The sequence below is a fragment of the Bos taurus genome, chromosome 4, assembly GCF_002263795.3.
Source record: "Bos taurus isolate L1 Dominette 01449 registration number 42190680 breed Hereford chromosome 4, ARS-UCD2.0, whole genome shotgun sequence".
Lineage (NCBI taxonomy): Eukaryota > Metazoa > Chordata > Mammalia > Artiodactyla > Bovidae > Bos > Bos taurus.
The window spans coordinates 103,081,412-103,103,716 of NC_037331.1; the positions used below are offsets into that span (position 1 = coordinate 103,081,412).

At 45.5% G+C, this 22,305-nt stretch overlaps 1 protein-coding gene across 9 annotated transcripts in view; it reads right to left on the minus strand.

Annotated features, from left to right (window-relative positions):
- HIPK2 (homeodomain interacting protein kinase 2) overlaps positions 1–22,305 on the minus strand; it is a 203,910-nt gene that overhangs the window by 42,500 nt on the left and 139,105 nt on the right. For 6 of the 9 annotated variants that reach the window (XM_059885503.1, NM_001372119.1, XM_059885506.1 and 3 more), the window contains exons 5-9: positions 21,896–21,982; positions 19,717–19,901; positions 13,182–13,344; positions 9,529–9,736; positions 8,318–8,439 (exon numbers count right to left, since the gene is read on the minus strand). In XM_059885503.1, the coding sequence (XP_059741486.1) occupies positions 8,318–8,439; positions 9,529–9,736; positions 13,182–13,344; positions 19,717–19,901; positions 21,896–21,982 (765 nt within the window). The remainder of the gene's footprint in view (positions 1–8,317; positions 8,440–9,528; positions 9,737–13,181; positions 13,345–19,716; positions 19,902–21,895; positions 21,983–22,305) is intronic. The other 3 variants (XM_059885508.1, XM_059885507.1, XM_059885505.1) reach the window with 1 other exon arrangement.

Genomic DNA, 22,305 nt, shown 5'->3' on the forward strand with positions numbered 1-22,305 from the left:
ACCTGCTCTCTGACCTCAAACACCACGGCAGATAAAATGAACACATGTGAACTCAATAGAAGACAGTAGGTAGGTATATGGGCAAAGAACTATATGGAAGCGATTCATTCACACTGAAGAATGATTTATTTATAAATCTGCTCTAATGAACCACGTTTAAAATTCCCAGAAGTTCACTTATTGATTTCTTTTGTGACACAACTGTGCACAAGAGATTGAGGGGGTTGAATTGGGTCATACAAGGGTAACTCCTTGCCCTCAAGAAGTTTTCTGTCTAGTATCCTTTATTTAATATCTTACCTTTTGTTTAGCAGTTAGAATGTAGAGGTGCAACTTGTGTTATCTTCTGAATCTAAGTTAACGTAATTCTGAGATCACCAAGTATCTGACACCTGCCTATATCCAAGGGCAAACAGGCATGAAGTAAAATTCTTAGCTGGGATCTTGAGCTTAACTGAGAATACCTTGACTCCTCAAGGCGAAAATGAAACAGTGAGGAAGTCAGAGTTCGATTTTTTATAAGCACCAAGCTATAAATCAGGAACTTTCCTGATTCCTCCTTGAATAGACTTACAGGTGTGCGTGTGTACACGTGTGTGTGTGTGTGTGTGTTGTGTTTTGAGCCCTCTGTATCTTCAGTCACTATTCTGCTTGCCTTTGGTTATTAAATGATTCACTCTGAACATAGTTGTCCAAAGTTGGACACTTGAAGGAATGCTGCTAAGGGAAAATACCTCTTGGGAAGGTCAAGGATTTAAAGACTTGGGATCTTAGCTCTTTCTCTCTCTTTCCATCAGGCTGGAGATGACGAACACTGGCTAATTAATATAATGTAGTGCTCCACAAACTGTGCATATGTTCAATATGTGTGTTTTGGCTCATATCAACAAACAAGCACTTCTAGAAATGGATTATAAATTTGAGTCAAAACTTCATAATTAGTGATGTGTACTAAAATGATACAGCTTCCTCTTAGATTTGAGTGCATAGTTCACCTGGTCTATCCTGTTACCACTGTTGCACATGAGATTCAGTGAGATCTCTTATACCTTTTAGATATTTCCTGTTTGTTTACTGATCTTTTAATATATAGTCAAAAAGCTCAGGGACCACAGATTATACAATAAGTGCTTAAGAAATGTTTGTTGATAAAATGAAAGAAGCAATTCTACCAAGGCAATTAGCTATACTTAACTGTATTTCAGGTTTACTGAATTCAAACACAGTAAGCAGAAAAATAATTTAATTGATTAAAATAATTATGAGCTCAAAAGCTTAAATGAACAATAGTCTCATTGGCAGTAAGAATTCTACTGTTTTGTCTGGAACTTATTTCAGATCCCATGAAAAGCCTGTGTTTTGACTAATGTCATTTTGAAATAATAAATCTTGATATCAAGCTAAGGACATTATTTCTTCCCTGTTTCCCTAAAATGAATCTTAGCATTTTACCTCAAAGAGATGGGGTAAAAAGATATTTCTGGACCTCTATCACTGATGGATATGTTCAACTCATTTGAGACAACACTTTGCATCAGGTATTTCTATAATTTATTGCTACTTTATAATCTGTAAGGTTAGAGCCAATATTTCTGGATGCACATTGTGTGCCAGGCATAGAACTAAGACCATAAGTGGATTCTCTGACTTTATCTTAACACCAATCCTGTGACATCAGGGCTATTCTCCCCTCCTATTTTTCAGGTGGATAAACTGAAACACAGAGAAGTTAACTAGCTTGCCTGGACACATAGTAAATTAAACATACGTTTACAGCTCTCCCTCTTTTAAGCCCAGCTAAAATGACAGTGAAGGAATGAAAAAGTATATATAGATCCATAAGGACACAGAGAACAGTGAGGGACAGTAACAGTTAACAGAATTTTAGAAGCTGGAAAACAGATGAGAGTGATTACCAAGTTAGCAGACTGAAGGAACAGAAGGTAAAGTCTGAATATCAAACCCTGGGATCCTGTCACCCTCAGATTCCTGGTATGAAGGATTGTTACCCCCTCACCCGCCACCCCCAATCTTCAAGCAGGAACCTGGTGGATTCTCTCCAGGGAAACTGACTATTCCAAGAGAAAAAAACTACTGATACTTTCGATGAGAGGGGACCTGCCAATGAAAATGCTGAGCTCACTCCTTATTATCCGATAGAGAAGTCCACCCCACTGCCCCTGAAGCGTTCCAGTTTTTAGTCCTTCAGTCTTAGATATGAATGAACAGCCAAGGGTCACCAGACTTTAAAGGAAGTTTCTATCATGAAGGAGACTAAAACAAAAAATGAAACTCTGAGGAACAACAACAGTACAGGAATTGGAAGAAAATCTAAAAATATATGTAATTACTGTCCTCAAAGAGGCTAAACGTGTATATATATCCATGAAACAAGATATAAAGGATATATATCTATATTCTGAGAACAAGAAAACTCTTGGAAATGAGAACAATGACAATAGAAATGAACAATTCCATACAGATGGGGAAATTTTGGAAAGTAGCATAGATAGAATATATACAGGGAAAAGGTGGATGGGGGTGAGGGTGGGAGATATGAAAGTCATTAGATCAGTTCAGAAGTACCAGCGCTCAACTAGCAGGAATTCCACAAAGAAGGAACAGAGAAAATGTAGGGGAAGAAGTTAACAAGGGCAAAAATAAAAGAAGAAAGTTCTCCAGATAAAAAGGGCAAAAATAAAAGAAGAAAGTTCTCCAGACAAAAAGGGCAAACAGGATGTACCGGACAGTGTATTCTAAAAGACTCATGAGAAAGCATGGAGCCGTGAATCTCACGGACATCGTGTCCACCATGGACAAGGAAGGTCTTAAAAAACTTTCCGAAGGAGAGGAAAAACAACAGCACTGAACTTCTCAATGTGCTCAAAGACACCAGTACATCAAGCACACAAGCCTTTGAGAGCTCTGGAAGACTTCGGGGCTGCATAATAACACATACAGAGGAAACTGACCCAATGAAAAGATGGGACAATACTAATTCCAGGAAAAACAACTTATACAGGAAAGGAAGCAGAATCGTAGTACGTTATGAGGCTCAGCTGAGAATAATATAATACAATATTGATGATAATGTAGATAATATAAAGTGGTCGAATAAAAACTTACAAGGGAGGAAAAGGGAGAAAGGAAAAGTGAGAGAGGAAGAGAGTGTGCATGCGCGTGGGCCTGTGTGTTCTGGGGATGGAGGGTTAGAGGGCTAAGCATTCTTCCATGGTTGATTGATACCTAAAGTGCAAAATTCAGTAAGAAACAGTTAAAGAATGCTATTTAGAAACATGGATTTAAATAACTAAATGAAACAGTTAAAAAAAAACTGTTTTATTTTTGGATGACCAGTCCAAGTTTGATGCATGAAACAAGGCACTCAGAGCTGGTGCACTGGGACAGCCCAGGGGGCTGGGATGGGGAGGAGGGTGGGGGGCGGCTCGGGATGGGGTAGGGGGGGACACATGTACATCCATGGCTGGTTCATGTCAGTGTATGGCAAAAACCACCATAATATTGTAAAGTAATTAGCCTTCATTTAAAATTAATTAATTAAAAAATGATAGTTTGGGGGGAATGGAAATTGGGGACGGGATAGGCAGGAGACTACTATTTTCTTAGCTGTTTATGGTGGCATTTAACTGTAACAATTAGACACATGTATTACTTTGAAAAAGAATTAAAATTTAAATTCAAAATAACTTCTCCAAAGTCAAACAGCCAGTGAGTGCTGGGGCCGCTATCTGAACATGGGCAGTGGAATTCCAGAGCCCATGCTCTCAGCCAATATGCTACACTTTCTGTGGAGGTGACACATAAAAACGACGGCCCAATTCAGGATCAGGTGCCTAAGAGTCGTATGAAAAAGTCTTCCTTATTTATTAGCAATATCAGGCACCCAGCAAGACTGACAGAGACAGCAAGACAGAATGGTGGGAAAGACTGGTTGCTGAAAATGACCAGAGAAGGTTTTGAGAAGCGCTGGAGTGGGATCTTCCGCCTCTGTTGTGGCAGGCAGCATCTTCAGTTGTGGTGTGTGAGCTTCGTTGTGGCATGTGGGGTCTAGTTCCCTGGCCGGGGATTCCCAGCCCCCTGCATTGGGAGCGTGGCATCTCAGCCACTGGACCAGCAGGGAAGTCCCTCACTCACAATTTCTGATGGTGGTCAAGATACCAGTTCTTGGCTGGGGGCTGGGCAGACAGAGGTGAAAGCTCCTTTTAGGCGATACCAAAAAAGCATTACTGGTAAGGCGATCCACATGATCACCCTTGTGTTACTGAAATGAGAGGGTGTGATTATTTCCGGACACACATCTTTGGGGTGCACCAGAGAGACTGTTTTCCATTTTAGGGACATATGATGCTACTGGCAAGGGGGGGTTGGAAAATGGCAGAGCAAACAAAGCTAACATGAGGGTGGATTCAAAAGACTATTTCTAAACATGCACAAATTCCTTGAAAAGGTTTAAACATTTAGATAAAAAGAAATATACTGAAATTTGGGGATATATTTAAAGTAATAATATTTGGAGTACCTCTGCCTGATACCTAACCTAATCCCAAGAAAAATGAAGGGGTCAGTGTTAATGTTTAATTACTGCTTTAAAAAAATAGCTGCCATACTAGTTTTTTAGGGCTTCCCTGGTGGCTCAGAGGCTAAAGAATCTGCCTAGTTTTGCAAGTTGCTTATTTTTTTTCCTTTGAAGGGATCATTAAAAAATATCTAGGAGAAAGCTCCACCTTAATAGGCTAACATATTGGAATGGATTGGGTGACAAACAAGAAAAATCAAAAGCAATCAATAAACAAAAAAAGACACAGTGACACTGGATAGAACAGGACAGTTCTTCTTTTTTTTTTTAATTTTTAAGTTAATATCTCTTAGACAACTCTGTATGTTAAGACACTTTGGTCCACCACGTCCTTTTCCAATGGCTATATGGTGTTCCATTTTATGCCCTCACCAATTTAAACAAATTTTCTACCGATGAACATTCAAATTGCTTCCAGCAGTTCCCTGTTATAAGCACTGTAGCAATTAAAATCCTTGTACATGTAATTTTGGTTCACTTCCCCACTTAGAGCTGTAGGTTAAATCCACTTGGAGATTTATGGTGCTCTAAGGACTCCTTTTCAAGTAGGCAGTTGGTAAAGCCCTTCCCTGCTGTGATTAAAGGACTAAGACAAATTCAGAAATGCTGGGCCTGTCGGTTTCCACCGAACTGAACAACGAGTAATATCTACTTTAGCTAGTATGCGATGCTATGTATCATTTCTTTCAGAGATGGTTCTTGGCTTACAGGGTTAAGTATGCAAACACAAAAAAAGGATCTGTAAGTACCCTTTAAGAGTACATGTGAATTCTGCAGGTTTTGGCTCACAGAGGAGCAGCACTGGGAAACTGGCCTGAATTTTGGCTCCCAGTCAGATGAAGTGTGAACAGGCTGCCGTGCCCCTGGAGTGAGTGGTAGTTCTCTTGATCTACCAGGGCTTTTTCTGAACTCCGTACTACCAAACTGTGCAAACAAAAGGGAGCTATGAGGAACAGAGAGAGAGGGGAAGGAGTACAGGTGTGCTTTATATACGGAAGGTTCTCTGTTTAAACCTTCAGCAAGACAGAATTTTGTGTGCCACCAGAAACTAGTGGAAGTGGGCATCTGCAGTCTCAATCTGGACATAAGAACAAAGAGATTAAGAACGGCTAGTGTCAATCTCAAACAAGCTGTTCTTGAAAACAGAAGAAGTAATAATATCCACCGTGTCTTATGAGCCTGGGTGTGGTCTCCATGACCAAAGCAGATGAAGATTCTATAAGAAAAAGAAATCCATGCCACTTCCTCACGTACGAACAAAGATGCAAAAATACTAACTGCAGTATTCACAAACAATCCAGAATTGAAAAGCACACAAACACATCAAGTACCACATGATCAAATAAAGTTCACATTGAAAATATTGATACAAAGATGATTTAATGTTACAAAATCTATTAACTTGCTACATTAACAGTTGAAGGAAAAAAAACACAGGAGTATTTCAATAGGTGGAGAAAGAACATTTGATGCAGTTGAACATTAATTCATTAAAAAAAATTTAGCAAACTTGATAAAGTGTCCCTAACCGCTCTTTAAACAAAATCTCTAGTGGCAAACAGCAAGAAGAATTTGCTTTAAAGTTAAGTTCAAGTTAAGAATGCTCAATATCAACGCTCTTATTAAACACTGTTTTGGAGCTACTGTTGGCACGGTGTCATGAGAACAATAAATAAAAGTTATAAAGACTGGAAAGGAAGAAACAAAATTGTATCCCTTGTAAATGAAAAAATAGTCTACACAGAAAATCCAAGGGAATTCACAGAAACAATCAGAACTAATCAGAGTTTGGAAGGTGCTGGATAACAAACTCAATGGAGCAAAACCAGTTATATTCCTATTAACCAAAGACAAATAATAAGAAAATATAGTTAATAAAGTTATTAATAACAGAAGTGTAAAATATTTAGGAATGATTCTAACAAAAGAAAACTCTAGTGAAAGGAATAAAAGGTAACTTATATACAGTTATGACTTCCCTGGTGGTTCAGACAGTAAAGCATCTGCCTACAATGTGGGAGACCTGGGTTCAATCCCTGAGTTGGGAAGATCCTCTGGAGAAGGAAATGGCAACCGACTCCAGTATTCTTGCCTGGAAAATCCCATGGATGGAGGAGCGTAGTAGGGTACAGTCCATGGGGTTGCAAAGAGACACGACTGAGCAACTTCACTCACTATATACAGTTATATACCATGATCAAGGATGAAATGACAATATTACAAAGATGTCAGTTTTCCTTGAAGTGAACATAAATCCAATGCAGGTCCAATACACACAAATCAGGGTTCTGGGCTTTTGTCTTGTTTGTTTTGGAATGAAAACTCTTATGTAACGGTGAGGATAAAATTCACATAGAAAATCAAAGGGACAAGAACAGACAGGGAAATTTTGAAGGACGTGATAGGATCAGGGCTTTCCCCACCAGATATCAAGACATACGTTAAAGTTATAAAATCAATAGCAAAGACAATAGGATATCAGAGAGCCCAGTGGTCTAGAACGGACTGAGTCCAAAATTGTTGTTGTTTAGTTGCTCAGTTGTATCTGACTCTTTTTTGACTCCATGGACTGTAGCCCGCCAGGCCCCTCTGTCCATGGGATTTCCCAAACAACAACAGTGGAGTGGGTTGACATTTCCTTCTTCAGGGGATCTTCCCGACCCAGGGATCAAACCTGTGTCTCCTGCATTGCAAGTGGATTCCGTACCACTGAGTCACCAGGGAACCCCATGAGTCTAAAATAGACCTATGCAATTTGACTACATTAAAATTATCCCCCAAACTTCTGTTCAATAAAAGACACTATAAATAAAGTGTCTTTGGGAACCAACTTCATTTAAAAAACAAAGGTGCTTTAAACTAACAACATTTCAGTCAAACTATCCTTGACTCCCAGCAACAGAAGCCATGATAAAGAAACAGTACAGCAAATGATGGGTTAAAATACACGTGCTGGAGTCAGACTTCTTGGGTTTGTGTTCTGGTTCTGTCACCTAATTGCTGTGTGACTTTGAGCCAGTGCCTGTGCCTTGTTTGGCAAAAGGAGACAAACACCTTACCATATTGTGGGGATTAAATCAATAGCAACTATGAAGTGCTCAGCACAACGAAGATGTATTTGTTATTAATGTTCGAGTGACATTAAGGATTGATTACTTATTATCATTACACCACTTTGTTGCCTAAAATTTTCACAACACGTCACAAATTTTCAACCAGTTTCACCTCTGTGATCTTATTTGAGGAATCTACCAGAGTACCTATGTGAACAGATAAGGAAGGTTCCAGCCCAAAGCCTCTGTGATCCTGGTTTTCAACTAGGAAACAAAGAGATAATCTCCAAGGTTCTTTTTCTGCTTTCAAAAAATAGTTTCAATTTATAATAAGGAAATGCTAACTGACTTGCCTTGGGTCACAGAGAGTTATTAGTAGAGTTAGGATTAAAACCTAGGTCTCTCATATTAATCTACATTACAAAGAGACAATAATAATAATAAATTTCTCCAGACTCCCCCTGTGTCTAAATTTCTTCTTGGAACTGTAAGCTAGATACTTAGGAAGGTAATTCACCTGGGGATCATTCGGAATATTACTGATATATTCTAATGACTTGAGGCATCTAACTCACTGCCAGGGAGGGAATTATCAGAGATATATCTCTTTTGTGAACAACATTAACATGTGTCGTGGTAATACCAGTGATAATAAAAAAAGAATTACCTGGGCAAGCAGACCTGGTTGGATCTGAAGAGGCTGAGCTCCTGGGGCTTGAGTGACGATGGGAACGGCGTTTTCCATTCGCACAGAGTAGCCAGCATGTTTAGAGGGAGAGGCCTGCAATCCTAGTGCAGACAAGGGGGAGAAGGTGAGGGGGAGAAGGGCTGAGTAACTGGCAAGAGCTGGATGAGGAGACCTTCCTGGCCCACTCTGTCAGCCCTCAGCTTCCCTTTGCACTAGTCCCCACCAGACACTGCCTGGTCCTTTGGAAGTCTTCCCTGCCTCAGTTTTAACTTAAAAAAAAGTCTGTGGTTTTTTTTTCTTTGGCCATGCCACATGGCTTGTTGGGATCTTAGTTTGCTAACCAGGGATAGAACCCAGGCCTTCATCAGTGGAGGCGTGGAGTCCTACCCGTTGGACCACCATGGAATTCCCTCTAATTTAAAATTTAAAAAAAAAAAAAAAAAAAAAAAACCAAAAAACAACCTTTTTGAATGTTTTCAAAGATTCAGTCAAATTAAGGAGTCTTTAAAGCCCAAAGTGAAACAGTTATGCTGACAAATTACAGCAGGAAAACAGCTGCTTTTGTCATGAAGACACATCTGACTGGGTCAAAGCCGGGGAGAGAGGGTAAGGCTGCTGAACAGCACTTACTCAAACTCAACCACGCAGACTTACACCAGGGGGTTTTCAGAACCAAATTCTCGAGTTTTCAAGGTAAACTATAACAAGGTACCCGGTCAACTCTCGCTTAGAATTTTCAGAAGAGTGCCGGGGTGCCTGGCCAGAGGTGGGGGCACTGGCCAGGAAGTACTTTTCAGAGAGGTTTACACTCGTCACAAGAACGGGGACTGGTGCGCTGTCAGAGGCTGGCAGTGTGCTGTCGATAATCCACACAGAGGTTATCCCACGGGAGAGCTGACATCAGCATAACAACGGGAGCGCACACAATGTGCTGATTTACAGACGGTGGCTGAGCCAGGACAAAACCACTGGCAGGTGGTGCGAATAACAGGGAACGGACTTGACGCAGAAGCCTAAGTCCATTGTTTCTAGGTTGGCTGCCGCAGGATGGGGGCCCTCAAGTTCAGGGATGCCAGGGCTCTCGCGGAAAGAAACAAAGAGGGCTTTAGCAGGACAGAAAAGCATGAGGCCAGCACCGCAGAGGCGGTCCTGGTGGAAGCAGGTGGGAGGCTGGGTCCACTCTGCCTTACCTTGGAAGCCGGGTGGACACACGATGAGCGCTTGCTGGAAGGGGTCGGGCCGGGCGCAGATCTGGGCGGCTCCCGTCTGCAGGGGCATGCTCCGCTGGGCCACCGCGGCCATGGATGCCGCTGAGGGCTGGCAGAGTGCAGATTGGTAGTTTAGTATGGAGACCTCGGGATTGGCTAGGGAAAGAGTAGCACTGGTGGAGGTGGGAGCCTAAAGGAATGGTGGGGATTAGACAAAAATAAACACAAATAAAACATGAGGGAGATGGCATGCTGGGAGACATGGATCCAAATCAAATAAATGAACTCAAAGAAGAGCAAATGAATGAACGAAAACCACGAGCCAAGAAAAAAAGCAAAAACGGGGGAGTGGAAATACAGTTGGAAAGTCTTAGGGGAAAGCAGGCACCTGCAGCCCAGGACACAGAATCACCTTCGATGCTTAGATTCGGGCCTGTTCTTAATATTTTCAGGGCCTGTTCCTAATACTTGCAGGGCCTGCAAGTGCACACGGCATGCCTGCCTGTCAAGTCTAAACAGCAGAGTTAAGGACTGGCTGGAAAGAATTATGATCTGCCCTTCCACGCAGACACAAACACTTTCATAACCACCTGGAAGGCTTTGGTTTGAGTCTGAATCTGGATTCCTTGGCTTGGGCCCTGGAATATGGAGCCGAGTGCCTGCCTGCCTTCTCTCCAGGCTCCAGCTCCGTCCCACAACCTGAGGGCCTTTGGGTGCAGGTATTTGGACTTGGTCTCTACTGGGGAGGATGAAACTAGAAGTGGCTCCTCCAGGCCCCGGGTCTCAGATTCCCGGAGCTTGACACGGAAGCACATGCACTTGGGGAGGGCCTGGGCAGCAAGCCCTTCTGCTCAGGTCTAAGGGTAGCACTTTTACAGATGCCCTTAGATGTTCACAGAGCACAGTTACTGCGAAGAAATAACACTACAGAAATAGAGATGGAGGGGGACGGGCTGAGGCTGGGGTTACTTGTTGGAATTCGGTGCATTCTTGTGCTGGCATTCAGCAACTAAGCCTAAAGGGCAAGGAGAAGATGCCAGGGGGTTAAGAGAACTTGAGATGGGTTAAGTTAAATGGAGATGGGTTAGACAGACACTGAAGTTATGTCCTCTCTCCTTTCTTTTTCAGAAAGAGATAGCATTTGAGGTTGAACTTGCACGTGAAGCAAGGCCATGGAAGGAAAAGGAATTCTACATTGGGAATTCTCCAGTTTCAGCCCATCTTTGTGCTGATCCTTTAGTAAGATAGGTGGAGTAACCCATGGCTTCAATTTCAACCTTGTTTATGAGAGATTTTGCTACTAGAGGCTATAAGGACTAAAAAAGTAAAAAGGGAAAGAGCCACAAGGCTATCGGGAAACATATAAAATTAGGACCTTAGGAAAGGTATGCATATATGTCAAATTTGATGAAAAGGATAAAGTCTCATTTTACCTGTCTTTTATACTTATATTTTATGCTGAATTTCAGTGCAAAGCATAGAATTTGTTTGAAAGTAATCACCACATTAGGTACTGCCCATGTTTAGATTTTAAGATGTTATTTTAACAGCCAGCGTCTGTGCAGCATCACACAGTCAGCCTCCAGGCAGTGTGACTGGGAATGCATGTGTGGCACATGTAGGCCAGCATCTCTTATCGCTGTTTTTTATTGAAGTGTAGTTGATTTACAATGTTGTGTTATGTATATATATCCTAACAAAAGGAAACTCTAGTGAAAGGAATAAATATACACGATTTTCCTGTTCCTTTCCATCACAGGTTACTAAAAGGCACTAAATACAGCTCCCTGTGCTGCACAGTAGGGCCCTGTTGCTCATTTTATACACAGTCATTTGCATGGGGCCAGCATTTTGTGTTGTTACCAACGGCATGACTTGTGTTTCCTTTCTGCTCTCTCTGCAGCCTCACCTCTCCTGGAGGCTCCCCTCAGACACACCTCCCACTAGCCACTTGCCCTCTACACACCAGAGTCCACACTCTCCCCTCATCTTCCTGCCTCCTGGCTTCCCTCTTTGGGGCACTGGCAGCAGTCTCCTCCAGGTTCCCACACGGGTGCTCAGTGGCTCCCCCTTCTGGCCAGCCACTGGTCTTGCTGCTCCTTCCTTCCAAATGTCCCCGGAAGGCTCTCCCTCTTTTTAATCACTACTTCCTTCGCTAAGGCCTTCTGTCCTGGTGCCTGGGACCTGTAGGGCCTTGACTAGTGATGTTCTGGTCTCCACTTCTTGTTTTCTAATTCTTCTTGGGCACAGAGGCTAGAACATTCTTTCCAAATGACTACTTTTTGTGTGATACCACCTCTGCTCAAAAGTCTCCGGTTGCTGCCTAGTGGGCACTGTGTACGCATCTTAGGCTGGCCCTCCTTCCAGTCACAATTAGGCCCTACTTCCCATCTCAATGTATCTTCTACCCTCCCTGCTCAGGGCACCAGCCAGACGGCCTGCTCACCGTGCTGGGACTCTGGAGACGGAGAGCAGAATCACAGTGGTTATTCTGTCCAGGAGTTCACCTGACTGGAGGTGGCTGTCTTAGCCTGAGGGCTGAGCTAGGCGCTGGGTGGGAATGTTTATCACAGGGTACTCCAGGCCTTAGAGAAATGAACTCTTTTGGCTGAGGAGAACGGTAAGGACACCAGCGGCCTCCAGGGGGCAGCAGATTCTAGGCGGCCTCTCCTAGAGGGTAGGCAGAAGGGGAGAGGAACAGGCTGGGAAGGAACGCTGGGCCTTAGCAACCAAACGTTCCGGGAATGGCCTGGGAAGCAGGGTCGGTAACTCTTCATGGGAGCACGGGACCTGTCAAAAGAGTGGATGGCCAGGCAGAGTATTCCCGCTGGAACATACATGCTCTTCTACTATCCAGGGGTGTGGTGTGTGTGTGCGTACACAGGTGTGTGGTCATCATTAAAGACTGATACTAAGACTGAAGAAGATCTAGGGACACTTTCTTTGGGGAAACTGGTAGGTAGGAATAAGAGTTAAAGTCTCTTAGATAGCAGAGGCTGCCTGAGCGAGGCCTTGGAGACTCTTCATGTAGTACATATTTCCTGGGTGTCATCCATATTTCCAGCAGTATATTAGGTGCTAGATTCTGCAAATTTTCTGTAAGAGGTTTGAAAGCTGTGGGTCCCCTTTTAGTTCTCACTGCTGGGATTCTGGTGACAAGACCTGGAAAAGGGCGGGTTTTGTCTGTGTTGAAAGGATATCATGTGGACCCGGCAGTGTGGACAAGAGGAGTGGGGGCCTGAGCTGGATGACCGCTAGCATCCATCCCTTCCAGTTCTAGAATTCTCCATCGGGCAGATGTCAGACATGAGAGGATCCCAGCATCTCCTTTACCTTATTCTCACAGCAGGACAGGGAAGTAGTAGGAGGTACCATCTCAGAAATAACTCTCTTAGTGAGTCATTTCTGGGACCTTTCAAGGGGCTAGGAGTCAATACAAAGAATTCCTGAGGATCTCAAAGGAAAATAATGAAGACAAACACCTTCTTGCAGAGTTGAACGTGACAGTAGAGGGATTTTGTCTGTTGTATACGATATTGGAGTTTTGTCTTCTGACTCAGCTTGGTGGGAAAACAGAATTCCTGACCTTTGCTCTGTCAGCCCCGTGTCTGCCTTCCGCTCTGCTCCCCACTCACCTGGTTGTGGACAGTGTTCAGCTGGTTGTTGAAGGTCATGGTCAGGTTGGTGGATGTGCTGGGGGCCACGTGCGTGATGAAAGGGGTTTTGCTCTGGTTCACCGTGTCATACATGTTCACCCGACGCTTGCAAATCTCCATGTTCTGGAAACATGATTTGACGCTGTTCATGCACAAGCAGAGACAAAGGTGTCAGGGAGAGAGTAACATGGAATTACAGGGGAGAAAATGGAGAGAGAAAAAGAGAGTTAATCTAATAAACGAAAGAACCGAGACACTTCACTTTGGATCTCAAGTTCCTGGATTTCTCAGGCAGTGTCTGCACTTGCAAAAGTTGGTGGTATTTACAGGAATTCCACCCTCCCCTGCCCCCTCCCCCCACACCTTCTCACTGCCTCCTCCTCATCCTGGGTGGGTAACAGTTCTCCACCAACACAACAGACCTCTTGGCTCTCACTGCATTTCCTCCTGCTGCTGATCTGCTTCCCAATTTCCACAGCTCATTCTTGGCTTTCAAAGTGGTTTCTGGCCCATAAATAAACATGTAAGTTCTCTGATTGGCACTGGTCATCAACGGATGACCTGCCGCCATCTTCCTTGCCCACGCCCTTTCCAGCTAACCCAGGACACCAGCGCCATCTAGGGGTCAGCCAAAGAATAGCCAACCCGGTGTCAGGACCTATTGGCACTCTTGCTCCTCCCTGGATTGTGCAGGAAATGAGCGAAGGGTTCTCATTGGAAAAGACTCTGATGCTGGGCGGGATTGGGGGCAGGAGGAGAAGGGGACAACAGAGGATGAGATGGCTGGATGGCATCACTGACTCGATGGACGTGAGTCTGGGTGAACTCCGGGAGCTGGTGATGGACAGGGAGGCCTGGCGTGCTGCGATTCATGGGGTTCAAGAGAGTCGGACATGACTGAGCGACTGAACTGAACTGAACTGAATAGCGGTGAAGCTTACTGACAGCGTGGCGGCTGTTTGCAAGCACTCTTTCACTCAGTCCTACAACCACCACGAGGGGAAGACAGACAACTGTTGCCCCTATTTTGCGAATAAGGATAAAGCAGAGAAGGGATAGGTAATTTGCCAAGATCAAGAGCTGGTTAATGGTAGTCTTCACACAGACACGTGCATTCTCTTTAACTTCCTTCATTCTTCATTTCTTTTCTTATTGTTACCCAGTTACATAAAATTCTCTCCCTCTTTTTCTTCTTCCATTGCATTTTTGAATCAAAACAAAACTCTCAATTATGAAATTCAAGTATAAAAGTGTTGCGGACACCAGCATCAAGGACAAAGAAAGCCATTAGTGGCCTTGACTGGGTGTTTGAAACCCCACCACAGGATTTCCAGTTGTTTGTACATCGCTTCTCACTCACGTCCCCGGCTCCCAGGTGGTGTCCAGGTCAGGAATCTGCCTGCCAACGCCGGCCACGCGGGTTTGATCCCTGGGTCAGGAAGATACCCGGGAGGAGGAAATGGCAACCCACTGCAGTATTCTTGCCTGGAACATTCCATGGACAGAGGAGCCTGGTGGACTATAGTCCACGGGGTCTGAAAGAGTCAGACACAACTGAGCACGTGTGCCACGCCAAGTCTCATTCACTTCTGGGTCATCTTCTAATTAAACTCACTTTTTCCTCAAATGCTAATATTTAGGATAGCAAGATCCCACTGAAATTTCCATTTAAAATACTTATTTTAATTATAAGTAGTGTAGTAACAATAAAATTCTACCATTTTAAGATGACAGCTGCATACTGTACTACGGGTAAGCTAGATTCTGGGCCAGGCAGGTGCTTGCAGGCTATCCCGAAACATCTGCTCCATGAAAGGTCCTCTGAACTGACTTACACGTTTTTTGTGACTTAATCATGACTGACACTGGCCACACAATGCACACGAAGTAAACAATGACTGACTGATGACCCTAGAGAGAAGGAGAACGGATTCTCTGCTGACCAAGAGCTAAAAACACTAATGCTAGCAATGCCAACACGTTTTGAGCATCGACTCAGTACCAAACCTACTGCTAAGTGCTTGGAGGCTGAAAGAATAAAACAATGGATTTTGTGTTCTTCTGGACTGTATTTAACACATCAATGGTTTTTCGACAATTCAACACAAAGCTTTCAGACTCAGGATTCTGTAACTGAAACGATCTGAGTTTTTAGTTTCAGAGGAAAGTACTTTCACACTGGGTTAATGTTGAGAATGGTTTTTAAGGAATTCGAGCACTAGAATCTTGGCATGGAGAAACGAGTGGAGTCTCTTTCATCTGATAATCTAGATGTTGGGGCAGCCCTGGCCCAGCCGCGGGTTTCTTCTGGCCCCAGACTTCTTCATGGTCTGCCCAGCAAATTCTAGGGTTGCTTGGAGATCAGGCCTACTTTGTGCTCAGAGACCCTTCTTTCCTTCCGAGGCCTATTTTCTGAAATCTAAGTTGTCAGTGCTTCCCCTGGTTCCACACCAGGTTCTGAGTTAGGAGCCAGCTGATGCCCATGGTTTCCGTGCTGGGTCTTCACCTACAGTGAAACACCCTGATTTGCTTCCATGCAGAACTAAAAGACAGACGGCACCCTGAGGTCATTCAGCCAAGCCTCAAACTTTATGCATGTGACTGTTCACTGACAGTGCTGGGGGCTTTCCAGGTGGCTCAGTGGTAAAGAATCCACCTGCTGGTGCGGGAGATGCAGTAGATGTGGGTTCGATCCCTGGGTCAGGAAGGTTCCGTGCAGAAGGAAGTGGCAGCCCACTCCAGTATTCTTGCCTGGGAAACTTCTTAGACAGAGGAGCCTGGTGGGTAGCAGTCTATTGAGTCACAAAACAGCTGGACACAGCTGGGCATGCACGAATGTTTCACTGACAGTGCACACGGCTACCAGGAACCCTCTAACGAGCACCCCTCCATCTCCTATCCACAGCTGTTTCTCAGCCATCCCACTTCACTCCTGATGACACGAAGACTGATCTTATGGGGGCCTATGCAGTAAATCACCAAGTCTGCCTTTCCTCTGTGGTTCAGACTGGCACCCCTTGACTTACCCATCCCATACCCAGAAACAGGACAAATCCTGTAATGAGAGCTTGCAAGGGATGGGTCCCAGTTCCTTCTCTGTTCTCGAGTCTGGTTGTTGCAAGCATGCTTCTAAAGTAGAGGCACTATCTGGTTGTTGCAATACAATCTGACTTGCTCAACAGCAGCTAGTAAGGAACAGACCGAAAAGAGAGGAAGCACCACTGGTGATGGGTGCCACACCCTCATTTCTCGTATGCTGTTGAGGGTCAAATCCAGCCTTGAGACTTGACCTGATCTGATTCTGGCTGTGGCGGGGCCCATGGTGACCCGTGACTGTCTCGGCTGCAGGCTCTTTCCATGTATCCCTCTCTCTCCTGATGCCACCTGAAACCTGCTGCTCTCTTGAGCACCCTGCTTCTCCCGGCAGACACCCAGGGAGAGGGCTGTTTATTCTTTCATGCCCCAAGTGCCTCAGAGGTTGAAGTGATCTCTCTCCTGACTCTGTTTATAGGCTGAACCGTGCCCCTCAGATTCACGTTATAGTTCTAACCCCCCAGTACTTAAGAATGGGACTGAATTTGGAGATAGGATCTTTAAAGGTGAAATGAGGTCATTAGGGCGGGCCCTGATCCAATTCCTTAGAAGGAGGAGGAAATCAGGACACAGACAGCGTAAGAGGAAGACCACAGGAAGACTCGGGCAGAAGTCGAGGAGAGAGGCCACAGAAAAAGCCAACTCTGCCGGACACCTAGATCGTGGGCTTCTAGAAAAGAAAATGAGTGTCTGCTGTTCATGACACTCGACCACTTGGTGGTGCTTTGTGATGGCACCTCCTCAAACTAATCCTCCCTTCTCTTCTCTCCCCCTCAGTCACCGAGGCCGGGCCACTTGCTCAGTCCTGCCCATCTGGGAGACTTCGAAAAGTGAAAAAGTGGAAGTGTTAGTTGCTCAGTTGTGTTCGACTCTTTGTGACCCCATGGACTGTAGCCCGCCAGGCTTCTCTGTCCACAGAATTCTCCAGGCAAGAATACTGGGAGTGGGTTGCCATTCCCTTCTCCAGGGGATCTTCCTGACCCAGGGATCGAACCTGAGTTGCTTGCCTTGAGGGCAGATTCTTTACTGTCTGAGCCAACAGGGAAGCCCTTCGGAGTCACCCTGATTCCTGGTCAGACTCCCTGGCTCCTTAGTTCCTTCTCATCTCCAGGGACCTGTTGTCAATTCCAGCCACCCCATTCCTTGGACCGTCAAGCCTGAAACCGTGCCATTTCCACAACCACAAATTCAAGCATCCCACCTCCTGGGCACACTTTCCACCCATCTGGCTAGTTCAACTATGACTATACTAAGCGTTCTCTGAGCTGATCAGACCACTCAGTCTCTTTGGACCCCTCCCAGCTTCACTTCCTTTTTCTTTTAGCTAAGCCTCGCATAGCCATGACTTTGGATTACAGTCTCTTCACTGCCAACATCATAAATCTGTGTCAATCTTTTTCTCTTAGCAGCGCAGCCAAACTCCAACCTGGAAGGACTCTGTTGATTGTATGCCTTCACCTGAGGAGTTCATTTACACCCTGGGCTTTTCAAATCCAACCCCCACACTCAGCGATTCTGCTCTGTTTCTCTGTTCAATTGTCTCTGCTACCTTCCGCTACCTAAGCTTTCCTACCCTCCTTTAACCACCAATACCCTGTTTTCAACAGGGAGAGACAGAAGCTGGTGGAAGAAGCCCTCAACTCTGCTCCACTGCACCAGGCACTTGCAACAGCCATGCGCTCTCCTCTGCCCGCCCTCTGTGATGTTGCCTATTCCTCCACCTGCCCTCCGAATCCTGGTCCTTCTCACTACCTCGAGAAACATCTTCTGAGCATCCTTTATCTTTAATCTCTTACTTACTACCAGGCACTTCCCATCAGCCTCTTAAGATGCTCAAGTCTCTTCCATATGAAAAGAAACCCCCTCCTTGGGTCTTCCTGAGTCACCCTTCTATTTCTTCCCCCCACCTTTCACAGCCTTCCTTCCTGAAAGGGTACCATCTATTTCTTCATCTCTCACTCAATCTTTCAACCTGCTAAACTGGTTTCTGCTTCTACCATCCACAGAAACAGCTCTCCATAAGTTACCAGCAACCTCCAAGTTGCCAGATCTGATGGGCATTTTTTCCAAGCTTATTTGACTTGATCGAGCGACAGCAGACCGATCTTTGTTTAACACAACTCCAATCAGCCATTCCCTGGCCATCAATCCTTTAATGACTTCCCATTACTCTTAGGAGAAAGAGCGAAATCCATAACACGGAAGCCTTGCCACTGGCTTATCCTGAGGCCTCATCTCTCCCTGTCCCCAGGTGCTTGATCTTGCCCGTGCTGGGGTCTCCACCTGGGAAGGCCCCTTCCACTCTCACTGGCCTTTCCACCAAGCAGCTCCCTCTTCTTGGGTGGTCACATCTGTGGGTCATCCCCGCCCTGCCTCCAGCAAGGTCCTCGTGTTACATGCTCTGCTCGCCCTTTGTATCCCCTGAGAACAGCCTGGTTATTTGGGGATCTTTGGTTTAGTGCCTTCCTCTCTCCTATAGGGGCTTCCCTGGTGGCTCAGCTGGTAAAAAATCCACGGGCAATGCGGGAGACCCCAGTTTGAGTCCTGGGTTGGGAAGATCCCCTGGAGAAGGGATAGGCTAGCCACTCCAGTATGCCTGGGCTTCCCTAGTGGCTCATCTGGTAAAGAATCCACCTGCAACGCGGGAGACCTGGGTTTGATCCCTGGGTTGGGAAGGTCCCCTGGAGAAGGGAATGGGTACCCACTCTAGTATTCTGGCCTGGAGAGTTCCATGGACTATAATAGTCCATGGAGTCACAGAGTCAGACACGACTAAGCAACTTTCACTTTCTCTCCTATAGACTCTAAACTCCAGTGGGCAGGGTACCCTTCTGCTCTGCTCCCCACTGCCTCCAGCTCCCGGCCCAGCCCAGTGAATGAATGAATGAATGAACAAACCAATAATCCACGCATGACCTCTGGCTTGTACATGGCTCTGCACCACAGATGCTGCCATTCTGAGCACCTCCCTTCATGCAGACACCCCAGGTCTGGTCCACCTGGCCTCATGCCCTCTCATGCCCCACTGTTCCCTCTTTTTGGTGTTAAGAAAACTTCAGCCCAGGATCCCAGTGTGGCTGCCGACTATTTTTATCAATACTGCTTTAGTGGAACACAGCCTCCCTTGTTGGTTTCTGTAATGTCTACAGCTGCTTTCAACTCTAATGGCAGAGCTGAGTCGTCGTGACAGAGACCATACGGCTACAAAGCCTGAATTTTTTTGGGGGGGAGCCTCGAGGCCTGTGGGATCTTGGTTCCCTGACCAGGGATCAAACCTGCGCTCCTTGCATTGAAAGGAGCCCAGAGTCTTGAACACTGGACCCACCAGGGAAGTCCCTACAAAGCCTGAAACATGCACTACCTGGGGCTTTAAAAAAGAGTCTGCCGACCCCTGGGATAAAGCATCCACCAGGACACCTACTGTGTGCTGTGGGGAAAGTCGAGTAAGTGCGTCATGGTGACGAAGGGGTGGTTCAGGGTCTCGATTGGAGTGATTCTCTTATCGGCGTCTATGGTCAGCATCTTCTTCAGCAGGTCGATGAACTCCCGCCGGTCCGCCTTCTCCACCAACATGTCACTCCCTTCCAAATCTGTGGTCATGTTCACCTGCAAGCAAGTGGGGACAAGTTACCAAGATTCCGCTGGGCCTCCCTGGCCCCATCCCTCTTATTCTGTGCTCTGCAGCTCCATCCTAATCTCTTGGGCACCCCTTCACAACCCCCAGAAGGCTGTGTCTGCCCTGTGGGGGGTGCTGCCACGGGTCATCACTGCCCGCAGGTCATAGCTGTTCTCTCTGCAGGAGACGCTGGTGGGGGCTGCTCAGGGAAGAGAGAGGCCCCTGTGGGCACCTGCACACATATGAGTGTGCGGGCGCAGCTGGCTCTGCTTTCATCAGTTAGGTTGAAATGCACCTTGCATCATTGAAAAGAACCATAAGATGAAAAGAATTCTGGAGACTGAGCTTATGACAATGTGAATGTACTGAATGGTATACTTAGAGTTGTACCATTTTAGGCTACACATATTTTCCCATGGTTAAAAAACAATAATTACAACCAAGCAGTGAAAAATAAGACGCAAAAAAGGTTTAGCTCTTTAACCTTATAAGAGAGGTATTGGGGCCTGCTTCCTATACCTACAGCAGGTCAGTCTTCTTGCAGCTTCTGAGCCAGGGTCTGAGTTATTTGAATCCCTGGGTTCACTGGGACCATCTCTGGCAAAGGCAGGCAGGATATCTGAACACAAGATTTTTCTTCCAAGAGCAAGTCTATATGGTGTGTGTGTGTGCTCAGTCGTTCAGTCGTGTCCAACTCTTTGTGACCCTGTGGACTGTAGCCCACCAGGCTCCTCTGTCCGTGGGATTTCCCAGGAAGAATACTGGAGCAGGTTTCCATTTCCTTCTCCAGGGGCTCTTCCTGACCCAGAAATCGAACTCGTGTCTCCTACATCAGCAGGCAGATTCTTTACCACTGTACTGCCTGGGAAACCTATACTAGGATGACCTTTAAAAGCCTTGTTTTGTGGTGCTTTCTTTTCCGCCTCCCTCCCAAGACATGTACTGGAAAGCAATTTCAGTTTTCTCAGAAAATCAAAGCTTCTAATCAACTGACAAGTATACTTTACTTGGAGTTATGAGTTTTGGTTATGCTTATCTTCAGTAAGAAGTGTGTTAAGTGTTCATTGGTCTGGAGCTGTGTTTCTCATTGCTTTGAAGAAAAACTCACTTTGGGTTGCCCTGATTTTAGACTAGGTCTTATTCTAAAAATAGCTGATGTTCTAGAATTCTCTCCGGACACAAAGGTGACCTGAGAGAGACTGACTGCATTGGGTTGAGTGCTCACAGAAGATGGATGTCCTGGTCCCTGGTACCCGGGAATGGGACCTAATTTGGAAACAGAGTCTCAGCAGATGTACCCAAGTTAATGAAGTCACAATGAAGTAGGGTGGGCCATACAGCCAATGACTGGTGTCTTTGTAAGAGAAAGAAGGGAGATTTTGGACCCAGAGAAAAGAGGGAACATGGAGAACACAGAGAAAAGAAGGCCACATGAAGGAGACAGAGACTGGGGGATGCACATACAAGTCAAGGGAAACTGAGGGTTACTGGGCCCATCAGAAACCAGAACAGCCTGGGCCAGTTTCTTCCTAGAGCTGGTCTAGAGGGGACATGGCCTGCTGGCACTGTGATCTCAAACTTCCGGCCTCTAGCACTGCAAGAGAATAAACACTGTTGCCTCAAGTCACCAGTTTATGGCCCCTTGATAAGGTGGCACTAGAGAACTCCTCATGGTACTCAAATGAACTAATGGGCTTGAATTCTTCTCATGAAGACATCAGTAAGATTGGCCAGTGCTATTTTACAATTGAGAGACAGTAAACTGAAGCTGTTTTTAAAGAGCTTGTGTAAGGTCTTAAAAATGTTCCACAAACTCAGTGGTATACTTCCCAAGGCTGACATTTCATTGTTTAAGGTCAAAGTCAGCCACCACATTGGAGTCAGGTGGATTTCTACCCCCATCCTCTGTTAATTACTCCTGCAGAAGTGGTGTTGTGTGTGGCCCTGAAAGGGCTAACACTGTATACTCACCCACGGAGCTTACCTGGGCCATGTCATCTAAACAGTTGAAAATGTACTTCCTTGCTTCTTTTGACTTAATCCCCGTCTCTGCTTCATGGTCATCTGGTGTCTGGTCAAGACAGGCAACGGGCCATTGGTAATATGAATTATTTCCTAGTCACTGTGACTCAAACCTGCCAACCTCTGCTTCTCCCCCTGAGGATCTTTTCCCACCTTTCAGAGAGGAGATAGGATTCTTAAAGTGACCTGTCCAGGAATTCCTTCCTCTCCTCCTGCTCCACACTTAGTTCACCCCTCCTCCTTCCTCCCTTCCCATGAACACTGTTGGGGTGCCAGCTCTGAGTCGGGTCTGGGGGGATCCCCAGAAGGCAGTATATGCCACAACCCCGAAAACTACATTCTCCCCTAAGTTTAAGGGATGCGGTTAGGTTT